The sequence below is a fragment of the Barbatula barbatula genome (assembly GCF_947034865.1).
Source record: "Barbatula barbatula genome assembly, chromosome: 10".
In the NCBI taxonomy this organism is placed as follows: Eukaryota; Metazoa; Chordata; class Actinopteri; order Cypriniformes; family Nemacheilidae; genus Barbatula; species Barbatula barbatula.
The window spans coordinates 18,910,818-18,934,280 of record NC_136773.1 but is presented as its reverse complement, the minus strand read 5'-3'; the positions used below and the strand labels follow the sequence as shown (position 1 = coordinate 18,934,280).

Below are 23,463 nucleotides of genomic sequence, written 5' to 3'. Positions count from 1 at the left end.
TTGTGAGTTGTTTTGAAATGGAGATCTTTTGCCTGAAACAGGGTTGACAGATTTGCTATACAAAACCAGCCCAGCAGAGCACAAAAACCCAAACTATAAACGCCATTCCTAAAATAAATATTTTACAGGCATTGTTATGCACTACACACAATTTATTCTTAAAAATCATTGTATAGTATAATAAACAAGGTGTATATTCAAATTCATCGTACCTTTCAAATTAACTAAAAAATGACAGCTGATTAACAAAATCCTTCCTTATTTAACCTGTAGCGAAAGTTTAAAAGTATCCCAAATCCCAGGGGAAACAGTGGACTTGGCAACCCTGACCTTAAACATTCAACGTATTCTTTACAAATTATTAACAAAAGAAAGGAACATACAGTGGTCCCAAAATTATTGTAAAACATTTCAATCGTTTCGCCGAGCAACTGCAAATCAATTGAACTCAAAATTAACTTCACTCTTTAACCTTTTGCTATTTTATCCAATATTTTAACCGAATTGGCAACTTGTCTAAAAATTCAAATCTGACATTTTCATTTGGCTTAAAAGCATGCCACCTGGTTTTGTTTTTGTATATTTATTATGACAGATATATTTTTAAGTGTGTCTTAAATACTTTTTGGGGCCACTGTAATTGTCTACTTAGCAAGGATGGAACAAATAAGGGCATTAAAAAGCTTTAAAGCAAACAGATGCGAGGATTCATTCCAAACGTTTCAAAGTCGGGTTATACTTTGGCTGACAGCAGAATATGCATGTGTTTGTTTTTATTTTCATGTTATGCTATCGTTGTTGTCGGGCTATGCAAAGAAAAAGGTGTATAGTGCTCTGAATCTTTTTCTTTCTTTCTTTTTTTAAACACTCCATATGTCTGTGCAGTTGAAGAAGTGTCCCAGAACTGGCTTTAAATATCACAGAAAATCATGTTAATGATGGTGTGGTCTGAAAAAAAGTGTTTTTTATGTTTTTTTTGTGAAATGCCTCCAAAAATACACGTAAACCTTTAATACCTGATGGTTAGTATTGTTTACATAATCTTAATGCAGGAGGGTATTTATTGTTTGGTTGATAACAAATTAAACCGTTTGATAAGCATTGATTTAAATTTGGATGATGTAACATTACACAAAAACAATCCACAATGTGCCTGATTTATTTTGCGAGTACCTTTTATGACAAAGACATTTCATTGCTAACGTGTAAGTCGAGATGATTGTTTGAAACATGCACTTTACCATTGCATCACTGTAACTGATAATGTCTATTTAAATGTTTATTTGGAGAATAATAAAAATGCTTTTAATGAAGCTTTAAAACATTTATCTACTCTCAAATATGAGAACCGTGGATTTATATGACATTCAAATGAACTAAAATGAAAAACATGGATAAATGATTACCTTTGGCACATATAGAAGACAGAAGCAGTTTAAATAGCATCTTAAACTATTGATGAGCTGAGTGTGGAACAAATGAAATCGAAGTAGACGTAACTGAAACTTCAAACTCACAACCTATTCTCTTTCTCATGTGCTTCAGGAGAGAGAGAGAACAGAGGATTTTTGAACTCCTTCAAGACTAACAACTGAATTGCGTAAATTGGCTTTTTTTGCCTTTTGTTGGGAACTAACAGTACTCTCCTGGTTTCTGTCAAGTGGGAGTAAACATCCTTCATGTTATCATTATTCGTAAACACATACAGTTTTCACAGCAGGATTTTACAGTGAAAATAGACTGAACCCCCAAAGTGTCATAAAGTTGGCAACAAATATTTAAGAAAAAGAAATTGTATAAAAATGATGTAAAATATATTGTTAACTAAATATAATGTCTAATGTTTCGGAGTTTTTGTAATGTCACCATAAACGTAATTAAATTAATTTCACCTCTCAGTTTTACAGACCTAGAAAGTCTTTATATTCATTACAAAAAATGAAATGCAGCATGACCACAGTGTGTTTGAATTTAACCAATCTATCCTTTTATTTCTTCTATTGACTCCACTATTACATGTTACAGAGTCTTCTGTTAGAAAAGTGTTTGGGAAAGTTCAAGGTTGCGGACCTTGTTATGGTTTGGAGTGGCACTTTTTGTGCTACAGTCCTTGACCGCTCATGTTTAACATGCTGACATGCAGCGTGTCAACGGTTTGCAGTATTTGATGGTCTTATCTCAACATTTACCTTTTATGATTTAGAGATTGCTTTTAAAACATTTTATCCTGACATCAACAGCTACTGTAGATATCAAACAGTAGATATATTGCTTCTGGAACTGATTCCTAAAACATCTGTCATTGCGCAGAATGCTTTGGAGATAGCACATCTCTGCGTGCCTTTTGGTTTGCTTTGGCTTGAGTTTATCAAACCACATACTGTAAGTCAGGAGACAGATTTTTTCAAAAAGTGATTCCAGGCTACAAAAAATACTGACACACAAACTCAAATGTGTTTACTATTAACAGCTTCGGATTGAGAGTTCCATTGTGTTAACATTTTAAAATGAAATATGTTTTCAGATTTTATAATGGCAAAACAAAAATCAAAACTATTAAAAGCTGTATTGCAGAGTGTCTTTTTTTAAATGCAGCCATGTGAGTGTCCTTCACACAAGGCCGTCCATACCTCCCCCACCCGTCATCCTCAGAATCACTACTCCACAAACAGCCGCCGGCCTATGGCAAAGGTTTTGTTTATTTCAGAGTTCTGTCTGTTGACTCAGAAGGGCCCTGTTTCGATGGAGCAACAGCCAGTAAATGATTAAGGGGGTTGTTTTTGGATACATTCGCAATAATAGCGAGACGCTGGTCTTCATCACATTTGGGACAGTTATATCTCAAGTTTGGTGTGATTCAAATACGCATACCAGTTTAATGACGCATACGCCGTGTCAAACAATGTTTGAAACCAAACCTGATTTAGCTCAAAATCAACCCTTAGAAAAAATAACCATGGATTCAGAGTTAACGTTTTTCGTATTTGCCCTTATTTCTTTCCACAATTACAGTTTGCTCAATGGGTGATATATTTGCACGATTTTACTAAAATGTTTTCTGTAAAGCTTTTTTTTGACTATAGAAATAATATTGAATTGGAAGAATTTAAAGTTAAATCATCTAAAGCTTATATGTTTGTTTGTTTACTCCTAAATGCAATAGAGACTAACATGAAATGTTCCAGTAATTGATTATTGGACACTTTATCAGACAGTTCTGCACCAATAGCCCCATTTGAACTGTGACTCAAAAATGTATAGTTACTTTTTTAAATGTCAAAAACCAAACAGACCAAGTTAAGGTTGATATACATATGTCTTAACGTGTAAAAAATGTTTACATTAGAGTGAGGGTATGTCTGTGTCTAATGGAGATTTGTTATCTCTCTCATTTTAGAAGGTAATACTGCATTTGCGCGTTTGGAGCTGATGAGAGAGGGAGGGATGCACTGCTAACTCATGAGGAGAAACAGATTTAGTTTAATTAATAACTACTGTCCCTTTTCCCCATGACCCTATCTGCTCCGAGAACTGTGTGGTCGCTACACAGAAGCAGCCAGATGCCCATTCCCAAATGCTGATGGTGTCAAATACTGCAACAAGGCCAGCACAAGGTAAGAAAATAACATTTGTGATATGTTTCAAGAAAATATTTCTACTGTGATGGCTTACTATTACTTGTGGTGCTTGGAGTGGATCGTACGGATGAGTTATTGATTTAAAAGTGCATTATATGTTATAGGGACCCTCCATGTGTAATTGCCTTTGAGCCCATGGGAAATTATAGACTGGCTTTTATATAATGTTTTATATATTAATTATTTATGAAAAGCCTCATGGGGCTGTTTTCTGGTTGTTTTTACTGATGTAAATGATCCCTTGTCCACATATCTTAAATCACAGTGATGTGACCTGTGTTTCCTCTTATATTACTTTTTATGTGGGAACTTTTTAGAACTGTATTGGTGAAATTAAAAAGCCAATGTTGCTGAGATTTTTTATGTCTTGTTTTATGACTGTAACAGGTATTGCTGGAATTTATTGCTTAGATAGATTAAGTGCCTTTGAGGATATTTACAGAAACAAAATGTATATGATGCTTGCATACCTCGAGGAAACAATCTTCTAGATGAGAGAGATGTGATTCATGTTAAAATATTTCTGTTTGCACTGTGTACTGTGTTTTATATGATTTTATCCAGAGTTTACGTTTTCTTAAAGTGCTGTAAAGTGAATAAATTATAACCACTTAGGAACAATATGCAAATGTTATATTCAGTTTGGTCGCAATTCACTAAAATGTCCCAAAATGATGCATGTCTGTAGCCCTTGAAATTATGCTTGTGAACATTATGACAGGTTTTAGAAAGTGAATATGTGGTGCTCAGTAAAATGTATGAGATTATTCTGTCACAATCTATATTGTGGTACATGTTCAGTATACAAGCCATTTAAATCACACGTTAGAAGGTCTGTGATTTTATGATTGATAGGTGATATGTTGAAAACTGAATTGATCTGAAAAGTGGTCTGATATGAAAGGCCACCATGAACTTCAGTTTGGAGAGCAAAATGACCAGAGCTGGAACTGGGGCAAAGGCCATTGTAGGCATGCATTAAATTATGCACAGAGATTATGCAGTCCATTGAAATATCACAATAATAATTAATAAAGAACAACATTGTTATGTTGCACTTTCTGAAATTCTATGAGCAGCTTCTACAAATTTCACAGTATGATTAATGCAACATGCACTATATGATTTCAGATCAGAATCGAGTTTTAGTAACTGAATTTAAGTTTTATTTTGAAGTACTTAAATCAGAATGTAAAGATTATTAAGTACATTTACATTAAATGAGTTATTTTGATATTGCATTACAATTTGCCTTCCAATCGACATCTGTGCATTTTAAAATCATTGCCCCATAATATTTTGTGATTGTTTTGAAGAAACCGGAATAACACCATCACTTCCGTTCTGGATTGAGGGATCAAGCCATATCTTGTCCTGGACTCTGAGATTAACACAGTCTTCTGAATGAATGAGTGGATGGGCCATGACGTCAATGTGGTGGGACCCATACAGATCCCACCCAGCGATGGGTTTCCCCTGTCAGAGACCTCCCACTTTTTTGGTGAGAATACATCTACAAAGTTAAAAAAGTTAATTTGCTATGACATATATCCAATACTTTGTGTAAAAGTAAAACATGTCAAATTAATATCTATACAAGGTCAAGTGTGTAATTTTTGGAGGATCTATTGACTGAAATGCAATATACATAAGTACCTTACATAATGAAGCGTTGTTTTTATTACTTTAGAATGAGCTATTCCTATCTACATACACCGCGAGTCCGCTTGCATGGAATTCACCATGTTGTTTCTACAGTAGCCCTTAATGGACAAACTGTTGTACAGAGCGCATTTCGTAATGTTATTTCCTTCGGGAAAGAAGTGAAAACGTGACGACATCTTCGTGCTGTGTCAGCCACCGCTTGAAAAGGAAAATTATGTTACTGAGTATAAATGTTGATGACATATTTCGTATATAAGTAGAAGCATTACAAGTGATACTGTTACTTTAAAATCAGAAGCCAGCATGTTATCATCCGGAGGACATTTACAGTATAAGATCCACCATCCATCCAACCTGTAATGATACAGGAAGGTGCGACTGTCAGGTTAATGAGCAACTATAGTGATCTTTGCTCCCACTAGTACATTTGAGGCATGCAAAGGTGTTCTGGAACAGTAGTATTTTGTGAAAAGAGGGTCAAGTCCACATTAGACACAGATGTAATGTTGAAGCGCTGAAGGAACACAGCTGGATGGTTAGGAATCAATACAACTATAGATCATCAGTACCCTTACTGGGTCACTCTGACATGGCCATGGTGCAGAAGAAGGCATCAGGTTCGTACCATTTCATATACGTAATGAAAGAATCAGTGCTAATGAGAAATGTTGTCTTAGTTCTTATAGTGAGTGGTATAGATAAAAACAAGATGTATACATTTTTTGATTAAAATAAGATTAAAGTTTTTACCAGTTTCAACACAGTTGGTCATTGGTAGCAGATGAACTACAATTTCTGAATTTCTGTAATTGTAATTTAAAACAAATACATTTTCTAATGACTGAACTGGTTATTTGAAGGTTTTTTATTCATGTTGAGATCCCATCCAATGCTGTTCTATGTTAATTGGTCTTAATGTTCCTGTTATGGATTATTTATTAATAATTTAAAAACATCATGTATACTTCTAAATTATCTAAATGTTTTGGAAACTATAAACTAGTAAAATAAGTTATAAAACATGAACTTCCAAGCTATTTTAAATTATTTTAAACAATGTTTAAATTAAAGTTACTGACTAAGACAAAGAAAAAACGCTCACCATCACAAACTAAGGTCCCTCTGTTAGACTGTTACACTATCAAAGAACTTCTGTAATAAAAATCAAAACAAGTTCGCAGAACTCACTGTTGTGTAAACCTAAAGTGTTGGTTAATGATTTCTTGTGTTTTATTTCTGGGTGTGTTGCACATCTGTGGTAGGGAGGGCAGAAGTATATATGTGATTAAAATCAGATAAGAGCCCCTGCTACTAGTCTGATTTATAACGGTCACGCGCCGGGATTGTGTATGATATGAAATGCTGGGAATCACTGAGATCTCACTAACAGAGTAACAGTATCTCCATGTGTTGTAGCTTCCCTAATTGTTGTGTTGGCATAAACCCATTAGTACTTTATGCTTGGCTAAAACACTATGGTGAACTTGAGCTTTGTATCTCCATGGCACTTGTAAACTGACAACTATGGCTCACTCCTGCCCTCTTCTCTTTTAGACATTCTGGCAGAGCAGAACAGTCCTTTGCTGCAGGACCAGGAGGTCATGCCCTTCACCAGCTATCCCAGCATGCAGTTCACCTCGGCAGAACCCTGCATTTCATCACCGTCTTACTACCCCGGTCAGCACTGTTACCCACAGTTCAGCGGGGAGGAGTGGTACTCTCCGTCCGCTGTGTTTGAGATGAGGAAAGGACCTTTGGAGGGGGGGTTTGACAATGAGATGGAGGAGTCTTGCCCTGTTGTCCCCACTTTGTGTAAGAGGTCCAGACATGCGCATCTGTCCCGAAAGAGCAAAGGAGAAGAACTGTGCGTGGTCTGTGGAGATAATGCGTCAGGGTATCACTACAATGCTCTCACATGTGAGGGATGCAAAGGTGAATTACATAATATACCGTTTAGTTGGCATCAGAATGGATTTCCTTTATTCGGTTGGCATTAGCTTTAAGCCTGCCATCTGAAGGGGAAATTTTACTCACAAAAAAAGATCGTTTCATCATTATATTCGCCTTCATGTCATTTCAAACATGTACGACATTTTCCTTATCTGAAAGACAAATTGAAGAATTTGGTAACCAACCAACACTGGCTCCAATTGACTTCCGTTGAATGGACACAAAATCAGTGAGACATTTCTCAAAATATATTCTTTGTGCTCCACAAAAGAAAGAAAGTCCTAAAGGTTTTAAATAGCACGATGGTGAAACATGTTTACTGTATATAATGTATTAATTTACTGTAGGACCCTGATGCCACGGTTCTTTTTTTTTAACATGACCCCTTGTTAACTCATGAACTTATAAGATATGTCGATCCATCAACGTAACCAAGACTACGCAGCTTATAAAGGACGTAATAAATGACACAGAACCCCGGATACTAATTTTAGCTCTTTGGCAAATCATTGGCTGAATGACTTCAAGTGTAATTCCACCTGTGCATGGACAATGCCCAAAGGGCAGATGCTGATCTACGTGTCCCGAGTCCCACAGGCTTGGCTAGGTTTGGTGCTCCTTCATGCTCAGTCTAGATTGGGTTCCCTCTCAGCTTTCTGCTGAATAATGATGCAGGCAACCAGACCCACATGCTGCCATGCAAAGTTAATGTGCGTCATTGTGCTCATAGGCTCATGCTGGAATAATTACCTGTTCCAAAAACAACTGCACGTGTTTGTCTGCTGCCCAGTGCTGAAATCGAGCATCTAGGAGGATCTGTATTACCGTACCTAATGTAATGTCTTAAACATTACACCATACGTTACATGCGATGAACCTTTTCCTTGAACTGTGTTTACAAAGTGGCCCTCTTGTTTCTCCTAATAGTTTAGCACCCAGAGCTGCCGATGTTCAATGTTGCTAGTGGTTTGCACTACATTTTGAAGAGGTCAGACGTAAAACCCTCTAAAAGCTATCCCCGTCAAACATAAGATTATGATGTTAAGTGAATGCTCTTCACACATCATTACTCAAAACATTCAGCTTCAGAACCCATCTGAACTCTTCATAGCCAGACTCATGCAACTTAATAATAATAGAGCAAATTATTTAACCTCATGAAAGTGTGGTTAAAGATTATGGTCAATCCCTCATTTTAATATTTTATCCACAGTAACAGTAACAGTAACAGTACTCTCAGTAAGAGTAACAGTAAACTCATCAAAACTATGTTATAGCTCAAACGTAGCTAGGACAATTACTGTATGTAAACAAATAAAATCCAAAATAAATCACAACGGTTCAATTTGACCATCTTTGATTGGTCACCCTTTGCCTACAAATCCTAAATATGTACTTTTGGCCATTTATTAACCAGCTGTCTTGTGGTCTCACGCTGGAATGCTTTCAAAACAGCGTTGAAGGAGTTCCCATGCATGCTGGGTACTTCTTGGCTGCTTTATCCATTATTCCCTTCAAGTCATCTATTTCAAAGTCATATAGAATATTTCATATATCGTACATATGTCATGCCTTCCAGGGTTCTTCAGAAGGAGCATCACAAAGAATGCTGTGTATAAGTGTAAGGCTGGAGGAAACTGTGAGATGGACATGTACATGCGCAGGAAATGCCAAGAGTGTCGACTCAGAAAGTGCAAAGAGATGGGCATGCTTGCAGAATGTGAGTGAAAGAATTTTGTATAGCTATTAATATGGAATCTACTGAACTGGGATATGGTAGCCTTGGCTCACCTTAACTAGCTTTGTTTAGTCTTAGTAAAGGAGTGTGGAAGAAAAACACAAAACGCAAAGCATAGGATATTACATGCATTTTTGCAATTGTTTCAATTGGTACTTTTTAAACTCACCATTATGTATCAAATTGTATTTTAAGGCTTGTTAACTGAAATCCAGTGCAAATCCAAACGGCTGAGGAAAAACACAAAGGCGTCATCTGATGAAAGCATAGGGGAGGATGTTGGCGATAGTAAAGATGCTAAACAGGTTGTATCGACCTCTAAACCTTCCAAGGTAAGATGCTGCCTGAACAGTATTTTTCTTTCATGGGCAAAACTTGCTATTCTATACGTTTTTATTTTATGTTGTTATGGTTGTTACAGTATAACTGTGCAGGTTTAACTCCAATCTGAAGTAAACGGGTTTTATTGAAGTGTCATTGAAAGGTTCAAGGTCAACACTGTCTTAATCAACTCACTTATGCTCATATAAACCATTACCTCTTTACAACTATATGATAGAGGGCTGTAAAAGGGTTGTGTTAGAACTTCATAGGGTCAAAATCTTCCTGTATTCTTTCCATGATCCCAAAAAGTAAATGTTTTTGGATGCAATCGGTTTATTTTTTCACTTCAGGAAAACTTGGAACTGAGTCGAGACCAGCAGGTTTTAGTAAATTACATCGTTGACGCTTACAACAAACATCGCATACCTCAAGATATGGCAAAGAAACTGGTATGTCTTCTGTTGTGTAAAATGTCTATTCAGCACAGGCATTAAGTCAATCTGCTGCCACACTTGACTTTTCGTTTCATTGACTTCCATTCATTCGCATGCCACAGACCGGAAACGCAAGCCCATCCGAAGATATTGAGCATTTCGCTGCGATCAAAACGTACAGTGTGACCGCTGTAAAGAAATGTAAAAGATAGAGGAATTATTAGCACCATCCGAACGAATATCGCATGACCTCCACTTTAGTCTTCTCAAACTTGGGGCCCCAAGATGTATCCAGGGGGGCCACAGATTTTGTGGCATTTTATGAAATCACACATCAGAAAAAAAACTTGTTCCAGCATTGTATAGCTGAATTTTTTGGTTTCATTAAAATCTTAATTGTAAGATTATAAGACACAGTATTTGGGGGGGGGGGGAGCGCAAAGCGATGCACCATACATAATGGGGCCTTACAACGAAAAAGTTTGACATTTCTACACTTTACACCCAAGTTTTTGCTTTGTATCTTATTGTTGGCACACGATAGTTTAATTGTTAAATTATTTTTTAATGCATGATGTCAAACGCTGTGAAAATCACTAAGCTACTTTGGTTGCTTTAACCACTGGTAAATTATTGCTGCGTAACCTAGGTTATCTTTAACCAATGTCATAAAACAGTGGTTTATTTTCATAATGATAATTCTACTTTTTTTGGCAATTCAGTTACAAGAGCAGTACAGTCCTGAAGAAAACTTCCTCTTGTTGACAGAGATGGCAACCAGTCACGTCCAAGTGCTGGTTGAGTTCACAAAAAACATACCAGGTTGGAGTACCATTCCAATTTACTCAAAATATATAAGATATATTTATTATATTTGTAGTGGTTTCCAAAGAATGTGTAGTTCAAGTAAAGTCAATGTGACACAATTCGTGTGACATATACATCCTTTACATCCTCTGAAGAAGACGGGATGATTCCAGCCGTTTTTTATTTTCGGTGCAGGTTTTCAATCTCTGGATCATGAAGATCAGATTGCATTATTGAAGGGTTCGGCCGTGGAGGCGATGTTCCTGCGCTCTGCTCAGGTCTTTACCAGAAAACTTCCTCACGGGCACACAGAGGTGCTGGAGGAACGGATTAGAAAAAGTGGTAAGTTAATTCATTCGTCCTCAGTATTACGGCATCATTTTACAGCATGATTGCTGCTTTAAGAGTATTTAGAAAAATCGTCACTCAGGCTCTGAAACCGGGAATATTGGACTTCACCTGTGTTTTGGTTCTAACTAGTATTCCACCTGTTCATAGCACACAGTTTAAAGCCCAGAAGTTCGCATCTGGCACTAACTGTACTGGAAGTCCTACCATTAATAATGCATTTGTCTACCCTAAATAACAACAGGAAAATTGTTGTCTTGATATACTGTGGTGTATGTTACATATGTAAACGGAGACACTTAAGGTTTTAGTTTCACAAAAAATACTGGCTGAATGCCATGAAAAGCAATATGTATGTATGGGTACATACTGAATGTTTACTACCCAGTAGGTTAGCCCCCCAACAGACTAGCCTCAGCTCAGTCTGTTGCTTTCAGCTTCTCAGCTTTTGGAAAGCTGTGACGGACCACCTTGTCCAGTACGAATATTTCTAAACACATGAATAAATCCAGAGTGTGGTTGTCAGTCACCAGCCCTCCACCCCAAGAATATTAACACAAAATGCCAGACTGAGGAGAAATAGATGCCATTGTTCTCTATCTAAACATCGAGAGGTCCATTGTCCTACTCTGAGGCTCTCAGCACCTCTGACATTTCTCTGGCGTGAAGCCTTAGTGACGCTTCTTATTTTAGAAAGTTATGACAAAGGTTATCTTTTCATCTGAAGGGATGTGAATAAAAATGTGAAAGGAGTCTGCATGCTGTGATCACTTCTTCTCTTGGTGCAAAACTGTTATTTATGATATACTGTACACATAATTCAAAATTTTGGCATTTTGACATGTTTGTGCTTCTTGCGCTTCCTTCCACGTATCTTTGTTGCTTTCATTTGAAAATTCTGGTAGGCTGAATTTATGAGTCATGCTTTTATACCCCAGCTGCATCAATGTGTCATGTACAATGTGTCTGTCAGCTGCCAATGCGAAGGCTACCCAAATTGGATGTCTGTAAAGCAAACCCTGATGGCTCTACGCTGAATGGTTTACATCAGAAAAGAGCGCAGCTCTCATACCCAACAAAATATGATAATGATATTGATCATAATGATAAAGACAAAGAACCTCACACAAAAAAGGAAAGCCCTTCAAAGACATGCTGCTGTTGCTGAGAATCCCACTGAATGTGGAAACACAGCTGCGGGGCTCGGACGCCAAATTCAGATGCTCTCAGACCTCTATGAAAATGGAAAGCAATAAGGTTATGGCCCGGGTTGATTTGGCCCCAGTAAAAGTCAGAAAATGTCCAAAGCAGACATTAGGCCTATATAGACTTATGGTTTGTATCCAAAATCAATCTAAAATGTAGATTGGTGGTTGTTTTTACCAAACTTTACCATGAAGGCATTTTTGCTGGCATGTTAATATCTGGTTGCTAAGATGTTCAGAGGGATGTTGACCCGTTGTTGGCCAATCCAAAATAACCTCAAAGTGCAGTTTTAGAAAATATGCAACACTGCCCCCCTGAGGCATAATAAAGGAAGTACACAGTTTAGACAAGTTAAATGTGTTTGTGAATTTTCGAGGAAGTTTAGAGTATCACTGGCTGTTCTCAAAGCATCTTTTTACATGAATGTAATCTGATCTTTGGCTCAGTAAAGCAGAAAATATTAACGGGAAAGTAAACAGAAAATGTTTTTTAAGCGATATGGTTTCAGTTAATAAACTACTTTTGTTTTCACATTGTCCGTTTTAGACTTTTAGTGTTTTAGAAACAATTGCAATGTATGCTGTACAGTAACTGTGGCAAAATCTTAGACTCGTTTGATCAAATTAAGAAAACCAAACCTTAATACATTAATACTTTTCATAAAGAAGAATTTATGGTAATTTTTGAGCTTTTTTGTCACATCATTTGTATAGTGGCTACATTTTTTGCTGCGTATCTTACTGCATATCTTCATCCATTGCTTTATTCCTTCACAGGAATATCTGAAGAGTATATTACCCCAATGTTTAACTTTTATAAAAGCATTGGGGAACTGCAGATGATGCAGGAGGAACATGCTATGCTCACTGCTATTACAATCCTCTCACCAGGTGAGCTGATCGATGTCTCTCAGATGAAACAGATTCATGTGTTTGGTTTGCTTTAATGTTATTTCAGCCACTTAAATGAAGACTTTACAATCATGTCCATTCACAAGTTTTAAACAATGTGAAGACATCAAAATCGTATTTGCAAATAAATAAAAAATGTGAAGGATTTTTTTTGCAGAGAAGTGAAATGAAATGAAATTAAAAAGTGAAATTATATATAAAAAAATGAAGTAAGAAAGGAACACTAAGTGACGGTTTCCTGGACAGGGCTTAAGCCCTGAAATGAAATGTTAACTGAAATTTAAGAGGCGTTTTAAACGAAAACCACTTACACTGGCATATCTTGAAATATATCAGTGGGATTATTTTGTCTCAAGATGCATACCATTTATGTTTTTTGTGTAAAGTATGTTTTTTAATACAACTCAAATATCCTAATTTAACTAAGGCCTAGTCCTGTCTTAAGCTAATCCTTGTCCGGGTAAAAGCCCCATAATGCATAATATCATAATAAGCAGTGTGCTGAAAATTACATTAAGGTTTACCTTTGGCACTAAGGCAAGTGATATGAACCCTTTCAAACGACTTTTTGGTTCTTATGTAATGAATTTGTGCTGTTTTAGCAATGTCAAATTAATGATTGATATAGGGCGATAATAAGAAAGCCAGCTCATTTTTTGTTATCATTTTCCTCTTCAGGAAACAACAGTGGAATAAGTTTAACTACTTATAGTTGTTTGTTCCGTATGCCTGAAAATGTGTCCACTTGCAGATAGGCCATATGTAAAGGACCAGCAGGCTGTGGAGCGTCTACAGGAGCCTATGCTGGATGTGCTGAGGAAGGTCTGTAAGATACAGCATCCTCGGGAACCACAGCACTTTGCACGGCTGCTGGGACGTCTGACTGAACTACGCACCCTCAATCACCATCATGCAGAGATGCTGGAGTCATGGCGCATGAGCGACCACAAGTTCACACCTCTTCTCTGTGAGATTTGGGACGTTCAGTGACTCATGAACAAAACCGTGTGAGAACATGATGATGATGAAGAAGAAGTACTACAAACTTTTACCAAGCTGCCAAAAAGTCAAGTTTACACACCTGACACCGTCAAAATAACTTAAATACAATATTCTGTGCTGTATATGAATATTGTTCACTAATAACAATTTCAAGAAATCACCAGCTCTTCGAGGACAAAAATCTGATGAATATTAATATTGTAATGTGTTTGTTAATGTTTACCTGGACTTGGCACCTTGGTTTGTTTCACAATTGCCTTTCTTCTATCTGTGGACTGCATGGCTTTTTGAATTTGTCTATTTGTGGTTTGTATAAATAAAATAGTATTTTAATGTTTTCAAACCTTTATTGTAAGACTCGAGGCTATGCTTTATGAGTTCTAGATTAATTTATCTATGCTGGTGTATATCACCTTGAAAGTATTACATGCCTAAACTACTGTCTTTCTGTTGAAATCTGGATGGGTTTCAGGACTGTTACATATGAAGAATCATATTATTGATTAATTAACATCATTTAATTCATAATCATATTAGAGGTCTTTTAAACACCAATTTCCTTGTTGTTTTGATCCCTCGTGAATGTTTGACTCACAATGAATTCATGGAAACCCTTGGTTTAAAAGGGTTTCTTTTACATTTCCTTCTTCCTTGTAAATATCCTTAGGATTATTTAGAATGGGGTGACCACATACCTTTTGTCAAAAACACTTATGGTTAAGGAAATATCTAAACTTAGAAACTGATTATGAAAAGGTAAAAATTAAATAGTAAATTACAAAGAAAAGCCAGACGTCCCACCCCTCTTGTTTAAAAGCTCTGAACTTTTGTACTGACGATTCATTGCACCACAGACCATCACTATGGAAAAGACTGAATTCAGGTACTGAACCAACTCTGTGATTTAAAGATGCAACAAATGAAATAATACAATAAATGATGAATGGTGAAACAATTAATACTATTTTGGAACTGTTTTATTATTTCATAAAATAAATATTTTCTACATGTTAAAATGTAATCATAAATACAAACACATTTTTAGATGTTTTCAGTTTAACAACGTACAACAAGGTGCTGGCAAAATATTAGTCTTTCTGAATAAAAACCATAAAATCCTTAGCCGTAATTAAATTCACATTAGTTAAACAAAAAAAAAAACTTAATTCAACATTTTTCTCTTTTTAATAGTCAACCATGGGATGCCAGCAGAGAAGTGCCAATCATTCAAAGCGAGCAGATTCCCAGAAAACGTGTACAATGTTTGAAATGGTTCTCGTGTGCTATTGTTGGGATCCTCGTCTTCATTCTTGCATTGCTCAGTAAAGTACGCTGCATTATACATTAGATCATCATTTTCTGCATGAAAGGATTGATCAAATATTTTAAAATAAGCTTGGTTAAACTATAATTGTTTTTTTTCTTTTCTTTTTGAAGACATCCTTTTTGCTTTTGATAACATCTGGAAACAACCAAACTAAAAGCGTACATTCAGATCAAAAACCGTCCAGTCTGCTTGGTATAGGTTTTGTTCTTGCTGGTCCAAATGTTCTCCTCTTGCTTAAGAGCATCTGGAAGTTCATTTTCAAAAGTGCAGTAATGCCCTTTAAAAAGACTGTTTTTTGGGTAAGCAAACACATATGATCATTGCTGCTTCATTGTTATTTTTAAAATACTGTAGATTCCAACTTTCAATGAATGCCTGTCAAAAGATCATAAAATATTTTTTTTAACTGACCTACCACGATTTCCTCCATAGGTGCTTTGCGTAGAGTTCCTGGTAGCATTAGGAGCTGCAGTCCTCACAATCGTATCCATGCCACACTTTGACATTGTCACTAATGTGATGATTCTGAACAGTGTGAGTATCCTGTCTGCCGTGTTCCAAGTGGTCGCTGAGTGTCTTGCCAAGGAGAGGAAGCGTTTTATAATGATACCCGTGTCCTCCATTGTCCTCATCATCCTGGGTTACGTCCTTTTTGCGGTCAGTTATCTGATAATAGAACAAAGCTCTCTTGAGGTAAAAATATCAGTCGGCTTTGCCATCGTGGGAACCATCTTTGTTTCACTGAACTGGTGGGAGAACTACAGTACACTTTTTGATGTGTCATTTTTGGCTGACATTTCTAAAGACATAGCCAGGTCCCGAAACGTGGTCAGCATCATCTCCAGTCTAATGAGAATTCTGGTTACAGCAGCTGTGCTTGGAGCTTTTGTCCCTTTGTCAGGTCAGGACTGGAAATCTGTATCTCATTCTATCCCAACGGTTGTTATTTCACTGGTGGCCATCCAGATTGTGTCATCTGCCCTGTGTCGCTGGTTTGTGGTTGTGGCTTGCAAAATGCATGCCCTGCGCCACAGCTTTCTCATCCCCATGTACCTGGCCTCAATCACAGTTCTGGCCGTTGCTTTGGTGCCCGTTGCAATCATGCCCTTGGGACCCAAACCAAATTCGACCTTTTGTGAGAATGTTCAGGAGACATCTTATGGCATATGGATGGACATGATGACGTCAGATGTTAAAAGAACTCTGTGTGTCAGGAACATTGTGAAAAACGTAAGGAGTGAAGGACTGGCGTGTATGGCCATCTCAGCTCTGAGCTGGTGGCTTGGACTCATTCTCAGTACAATTTATGTCTGGTACCTGAGGATCCATCGAATTGAAAGAACCCAAGATTTGTTTGTGGGACGCATGTATGAAGGGGCTTTTCTGGAACAGTCCATGCTGCTAAACACCCGTTTTGAGATCAGAAAGAAAGTCATAGAGAAAAAAAAACTGTAAGTGTTCTTTAACTTCGTTTTGTAGTTTAAAATGGGTCCCTTCATAGACATGTATTGTTGTTTTTAGAGAAAAGGAAAGCATAAAAGTGTTCCTCTGTGGAACAATGTGGCATGAGACCTATGATGAAATGATGAAGATAATAATCTCTATGTTCAGGTAAATATGGTCTGCTTCAAAGCCAGTTGATTTATAATATATTTATAATATATAATATAATAAGCACTCATGTATATTCTATTACCAGGCTTGATAAATACAGACCAAAGGCCAAAATAAATAAAAACAAAGACAAACAAGAAGAACAAATTAAAAGCGACGTGGAGTTTGAATTCCATATTTATTTTGATGATGCATTTAAGGACACTGATCATGGCCGACATGCAAATGAATATGCTGAAACCCTTGTTGAAGTCATTAAAGAAGTTTACAGGTAAGAATTATGCTTAAGCTTATTTTTTTAATATGATGTAATGGGGAAACTGAACTGAGAACTTTATTCACATCCTTTAGCATTTTCAGTGTGGAGAACACAAGCACTGTATTTAAGCAGGTGCCAACCCTCTGCTCTCAGAAGAGCATACAAACTCCATATGGAGGTCGTCTAGAATACTCCCTCCCTAAAGGCAACGTGTTAATGGTTCATCTCAAGGACAAACAGCTTATCCGACACAAGAAAAGGTGGTCTCAGGTAAGATTAATTCAAAATAATTATTGCGTTGAATTGAAAGGTACCGGTATTATACAGTGAGGAGAAAATAATCATAGAAGCGCAAGATGAGTGCAGTGCACAAAATCATAATAACGTATGTATTTAGTTATATAAAGGACTCATGTGGGTTAATAAATGTCTTTTGAAGTGAGAGAAATGTCTTTTCACGAGAGAAAAATGTTGAACTGATTTAGCAATTGATATACCACGTGTTGGCATAAGAAGACAGACGACAAAGGTGTTTAAATATGGCGGCATGTCAATAATGTCAAATCTTATTGGTTTTCACGTGTCTCCTGAATAATTTGTGGGTTTTGATGGCCAATGAGTTAATTGTAAATCTACTGGCGTGGTTGATAGATTAAGGACCTTTGGGATACTTTGCGGATATTCGGCCACGTTTACACAACAAAAACTGAAAAGTTTTTCTTTTGTGTTTTTGAAACGTTTTACATACACATGACAGCTTTATCAAAATGGTCTGCATTTACACAGATCCAGGACAATGGATGAAAACGCTGTAGTATGCAGAAAACAGCAATGTTTAAAAGAAAGTTGCACTTTGAGACCCGTTTTGAAATGTTTGCATTTTCAGTCCCCTAAAACGCTGTTTCCGTGTAAACAGACAGCAAACACTTTTTTGCATATTCAGTTTTAAAGGTCTTGTGGAAATTGCCTCTCATATAAAAAAATTCGATCAAACAATTTTTTTTGCGTTTTCAGTTGAAAACGGTCTCATGTAAAGAAGGAAGGTGCAGAAGAGGAGATACTTAAAGAGAAGTTGAAGGTTAGAGCCTTAAAGGAACGGTTTGCCCAAAAATCTAAATTCTTTATTTACTAACCCTCAAGTTGTTCCAAATCTGCATACGTTTCTTTGAGCATTTTCCACCATCCAGCTGAATAAGTTCTTGTTGCTTAATCGTTCCACTCCGTGACGATCCATGGCACGTAAATGGTTTCATTTTCCACCGCAGGGCTGATAATGGAAGTTTTTACAATTTAAACACAAGCACGTCATGTGCAGCCTTGGTAACACAACGGTGCTGAAATTTCCGAGGCCAGAAAAGTTTGTAATCGTGCCGTGTCGAACCAGGCTCACGTGGAAACATAACTGTAACCGTTTCAGACTCTGCGTAGGTGGAAATGGTGGAAAAAGGCTCTTACAGTAGTTCTGATAAAAACATAGGAAGATATTTGGAAGAATGCTTGTAACCAAACAGTTCTTGGCCACCACTTACTAGTAGGAAAATTGTTAATGGTGGTTTGGAAACATTCTTCCAAATGTATTTCTCTGTGTTCATCAGAACAAAGACCTCTATACAGATTTGGAACAACAATTTGAGGGTGAGTAAACAAATCATTTTCATTTTTTGGTGAACTGTTCCTTTAGCTACAGAACCTATTGCTAGTGTCCTTATTACGAAATGCATGGTTTGTCAGGAATTTAAAATGCCTTTTGATGCTCTTAAGAGAGAGAAGGACAACACATACATCTTGGCCCTGGATGGTGATACTGATTTCCAGCCGTCTGCAGTGATGCTATTGATCGACAGACTTAAACTCTACCCAGAGGTTGGTGCAGCCTGCGGCAGAATTCACCCGACAGGCACAGGTGGGAATTGTTTTTGTAAGATATACTGTATAGCTAATTACTGTAGCTGTTATTAACTTGTTTAATTTATGTTGTGTCTAAATACAAAAATGCACTTAAAAAAGTTAATAAATGGTATTGTGATGGGTCAACATATGTTAATTAAACACATCCAAATAAATGAAGCCATTTTTAACTTGTTTTCATAAGTTCCAGCAACTCACTAGACATCACTATTATATATAGAAGTCGAGCAATTAACATCCTTTTCAAAAACTTTGAAGGTCCCATGGTGTGGTATCAGAAGTTTGAATACGCGGTGGGCCACTGGCTGCAAAAGTCTGCCGAGCACGTGCTTGGCTGTGTACTGTGCAGTCCCGGATGTTTCAGTCTTTTCAGAGGCTCCGCACTAATGGACGACAACGTCATGAAAAGATACACAACCAAAGCCACTGAGGCCAGTCACCATGTTCAGTATGATCAAGGTAACAACTTTTTGCTAAGCACTGATAAATAATATAATGTTGTGAACTATTTAACCTTCATTGAGTTGTGATGATAGGTGAGGACCGCTGGTTGTGCACTTTACTGCTGCAGCAGGGATGGAGGGTGGAGTACAACGCAGCATCAGATGCCTACACAAACGCACCACAAGAGTTTAAAGAATTCTACAACCAGCGCAGACGCTGCGGACCTTCAACCATGGCCAACACCATCGACCTCTTGGGTTCAGGGGGACTGACATCAGAAAGAAACAGCTCTATCTCAAAACCTTACATCTTGTACCAGATTATCAGCATGGCAGCTTCTATTTTAGGCCCTGCCACTATCTGTCTGCTGATAGCAGGTTGAGAGCATTTCTGGAAAAATAAAGATGAATTTATGCTTATCTGTAACATTGCCCTATTTTTGCAATATCCTTAAAAGAAAATATTTTTTTTTGTTGTCAAGCAATATTAAAGCGCTTTGTTTATCACTCAGGAAGCTTTGTGTTTATCTTCCAAATGGGTACAAACACAGCCCTTGCTTTGGCTGTAGCGCCCCCTGCTGTCTACCTCATACTGTGCTTCAAACTGAGACCTGACACACAGATTACAATCGCTGCAGTCATGAGTATATGCTATGCATTTCTCATGGCAGGAACGATTCTCTCAATCATAGGTAACAGCTAATTTAGTAATTGTCTTGTATAATAAAATAAAAAAATATAAATATTTTTTATACACCTTGCACTTTGCAACTCAGCATTTTTAGAGTGTATCTATATTAAATATTTATATCTTTATAATAATACATATAATTAACAGTGGCAGATACAGTAAACACATAAGAAAAACACTTACATTGTCAGCTCCAAGCTACATAGGTGGTCAGTGGGGTCATTTTATATATTGATTTCAAAGATAGTTTCCGTATATCATTTCTTTACTTTAGAAGCAACTACCCATGACCTCAAATCTGACCACAAATGATCAAATTCAAACTGTATAGTGCATTTATTTATTCATGTAGTTACTCTTGCACACACAAATATTATATGTTCATATTTCATTTCAACCCTAACAGGTGATTTGATTAGGAGTAACACTTTCATGACCCCAAGTGGCCTGTTTCTCATCGGCATGGTGCTGTTGTATCTCATCACGGCTGCTCTGCACCCTCAGGAGTTCTCACTGGTCATCTATGGACTTTTATACTTCCTCTGCATTCCCAGTGGTTATCTGCTGTTAGCTATTTACTCCATAGTCAACATGAACAATGTGTCGTGGGGTACTCGTGAAACCGGTGGCCAGGCTAAGACTGCAACAGTCGGTGCCATCAAGAAGCAGATCTTGAACGCTGCGTGTTGTCCATGCTTGGGATCTCGTGAAGATGCGAGTGTGGAAATACCACAAGCTGAAACCCCATCAGGGACTGAAAATGTGCAGGTTCAAGTTCCTTTGGAAACGAAAAGGTAAAAGCATACAACAGTTCCATTTCCTAGACATTGTTTGATGACTCTATTCATCCGCATAGTATATTTGACCTGACTAAATAAAGTATGTTTACAGTGGTCATTTTTATTTGTAATTTACACTTTAGGTCACGCAAGTGCTCACTTACAGATTGTGGTTAGTTTGTTTTCCATTCTTTTTAAACATTCTGTCTCCTGAATTATTGAATTGGTGTACACAATTGTGTTTATTCCACCTAGCTTGGATTGAACATCTAAAGGAGTCTTATGACTTTCACAAATCAACTCTAACTGAGGTAAGATTAATTCATGGTTTAATCAATGGCCTACCAGAATGTTCAGATACATTGAGGCATGAACCATTGACATGTCTCTTTTTACATATTGCAGGATGAAAACGATTTCTGGAAAGATCTGCAGAAAATGTATCTGGAGCCTCTTAAAGAAAGCAAAGAGCAACAAGATAAAATTGCAGATGATCTGAGAGAACTGAGAAATAAGGTAAGCTTATTCACAAATGAGTTGAAAAACAGAATTGTTTCATACAATAAAATGAAGTCTAATCAAAATTAGATAGCACGAATCACGATGTAGTTAGAAATATAACTTTCTGTAATTTTTTCATACAGGTGGCATTTGTGTATTTCTTCTGCAATGCACTTTGGTTAGTGGCAACATTCTTCCTTCAAGCTATTGGTGACAATATCTCCATAAAGATTCCAAAGGTCTATCCCAATGGGACTCAATCCAAAACAGAAACATTTTCTATTGATCCAATTGCACTGATGTTTCTACTGAGCTTTGCGTTATTGCTTATAATGCAGTTTTTTGCAATGCTTTACCACAGGTAACTACTCGTGTGCACAAGAAAATCACAGATAAATACTTTTATAAGCAATGAAATCTTTTTTTAACAATTGTTTAACAAGATGTTGAACATTATGGATGTGTTTTGTGATTTGGTTTTATGTTCTCTTCCGCAGAATATACACATTCATCCATTTTGTGGCGTATGTTGATACAGAAATCAAAGATTTAAGAAAATATTCAATTCCGGTTAGTCTATGAATCAAACACAAAAGCAGTAAATATTGAATAACAGTTGCACAGCTAGTAAACCGTGCCTTTATCTCAACAGAATGTAGACTCCAACAGCATCCAGCATGAGAACGAAGAGCCAGACATAAGCTTGTTTTTTCTCAACCCAAATATTCCAAGAGGATCTGTAACTTTGGTATGAGGTCATGTGTCAGAAATCATCCTCAATTCAGTTTATAGCTAGCAATACACATTTGATATAATGTTTGAAATACATTTTGAAACAATTAACCTACAAATACTTTGAGGAATAAAAAAATACTTAAGATGAGTCTGACTTCATATAGCTACTTGTGAAACCTGTTGTTTTGCATTTTATATTTTGTCCATTGAATAATTTGAATATGCCATCTACAAATGAATTATAATATGTTGATCGTTTCTTGAAGCATTAAAGGTTGTAAGGAGCGACAAAGTAAAAAACTTTGACTTTTGGATTGAAAAAAAGCAGCAAACATGCATGCAATGTCTAGGATCAAGGTCAAGGAGTGTAAGCAGTTTTGTATAGCTTCTATTTACGTCTGATTTGTTTTTAGATATTAGTCACATTTTTTAGTTGTTTCTAAGGTACCTGTTTAAACATTCTGTAAATTAAACTCTGGTGTTTCCTTTTTCATGATGAGGTACGAAGAACTTAATGTTGCTGACTGATGTTTGACGCGTGCGAGAGTACGTTGGAAAACCGGTTCCGCTGTCTATTCTGGAACTTTAATAACAGTCATTTTCACATTTACGTCACTTTGTTTTTCTTGAAAACAAACAATAGCAACAAAACATGTCACAAACCAATTCAACTTATTAAAACATTCATGTAGACCTAGTGAATAGTGTAACGACAAAGAACCACATCAGGTTATAGTTTAACTTAGAGAAGGGTCAAATAAATGTCAATGTCAAAATGTTCACATACAATATACATAAAAATAATTGTTTGCAAATGTGTGTGTAATTGAAATATTCCTTTGATCCTTTTTTAGTCTTCAGAATTTTTAAGTAAGGGCATGAAGACAATGATGTTTGTATCATATGAATGAGAAAATATTTGATCTCTCTTGATTTCATCTATTCATTTCTATACTAAAACAATGAACTAATTTGAGTGGATCTTTACTTTAGAGTTTTACACAGGACCCATCCTTTACCTGAGGAATTCTTTTACCTTTACACACCTAAATACTAAGAACATGACAGCATGGAACTTAGTGCACTACTGTATACTCCACCCTGTTTGCCTACAGCTGGAATTCCTTTATCTAAAAAGACTGTGTTGGTAAATTAATTAGAGGCCACTGAGAGAAATTAATGA

General features: G+C 36.7%; 2 protein-coding genes across 4 annotated transcripts; both read left to right on the top strand.

The window, feature by feature from the left end:
- Window positions 1-3,408: 3,408 nt before the first annotated feature.
- On the top strand, window positions 3,409-14,980 carry nr1h4 (nuclear receptor subfamily 1, group H, member 4). Of its 3 annotated transcripts, XM_079466190.1 has the most exons (11): window positions 3,409-3,614; window positions 4,955-5,139; window positions 5,329-5,920; window positions 6,858-7,235; window positions 8,833-8,973; window positions 9,187-9,323; window positions 9,666-9,764; window positions 10,472-10,571; window positions 10,752-10,898; window positions 12,887-13,000; window positions 13,773-14,980. In XM_079466190.1, exons 3-11 carry the CDS (start codon window positions 5,836-5,838, stop codon window positions 14,009-14,011), a joined length of 1,440 nt encoding a protein of 479 aa, XP_079322316.1. In that variant the 5' UTR covers window positions 3,409-3,614; window positions 4,955-5,139; window positions 5,329-5,835; the 3' UTR covers window positions 14,012-14,980. The 3 variants fall into 3 exon arrangements, with proteins under 3 accessions (XP_079322316.1, XP_079322315.1, XP_079322314.1); XM_079466189.1 differs by lacking the exon at window positions 5,329-5,920; XM_079466188.1 differs by having other exon boundaries at window positions 3,518-3,614; window positions 4,955-5,920.
- On the top strand, window positions 14,887-22,299 carry LOC306899633 (chitin synthase chs-2-like; the record flags this gene model as incomplete). The annotated part of the gene is made up of 18 exons (XM_079465998.1): window positions 14,887-14,906; window positions 15,215-15,278; window positions 15,461-15,649; window positions 15,783-16,801; window positions 16,872-16,961; window positions 17,050-17,235; window positions 17,316-17,493; window positions 18,985-19,126; window positions 19,390-19,590; window positions 19,668-19,952; window positions 20,087-20,266; window positions 20,672-21,059; window positions 21,188-21,216; window positions 21,300-21,355; window positions 21,450-21,560; window positions 21,689-21,906; window positions 22,043-22,115; window positions 22,198-22,299. The coding sequence occupies 18 exons, from the start codon at window positions 14,887-14,889 to the stop codon at window positions 22,297-22,299; spliced, it is 3,531 nt and encodes a 1,176-aa protein (XP_079322124.1).
- Window positions 22,300-23,463: the final 1,164 nt, after the last annotated feature.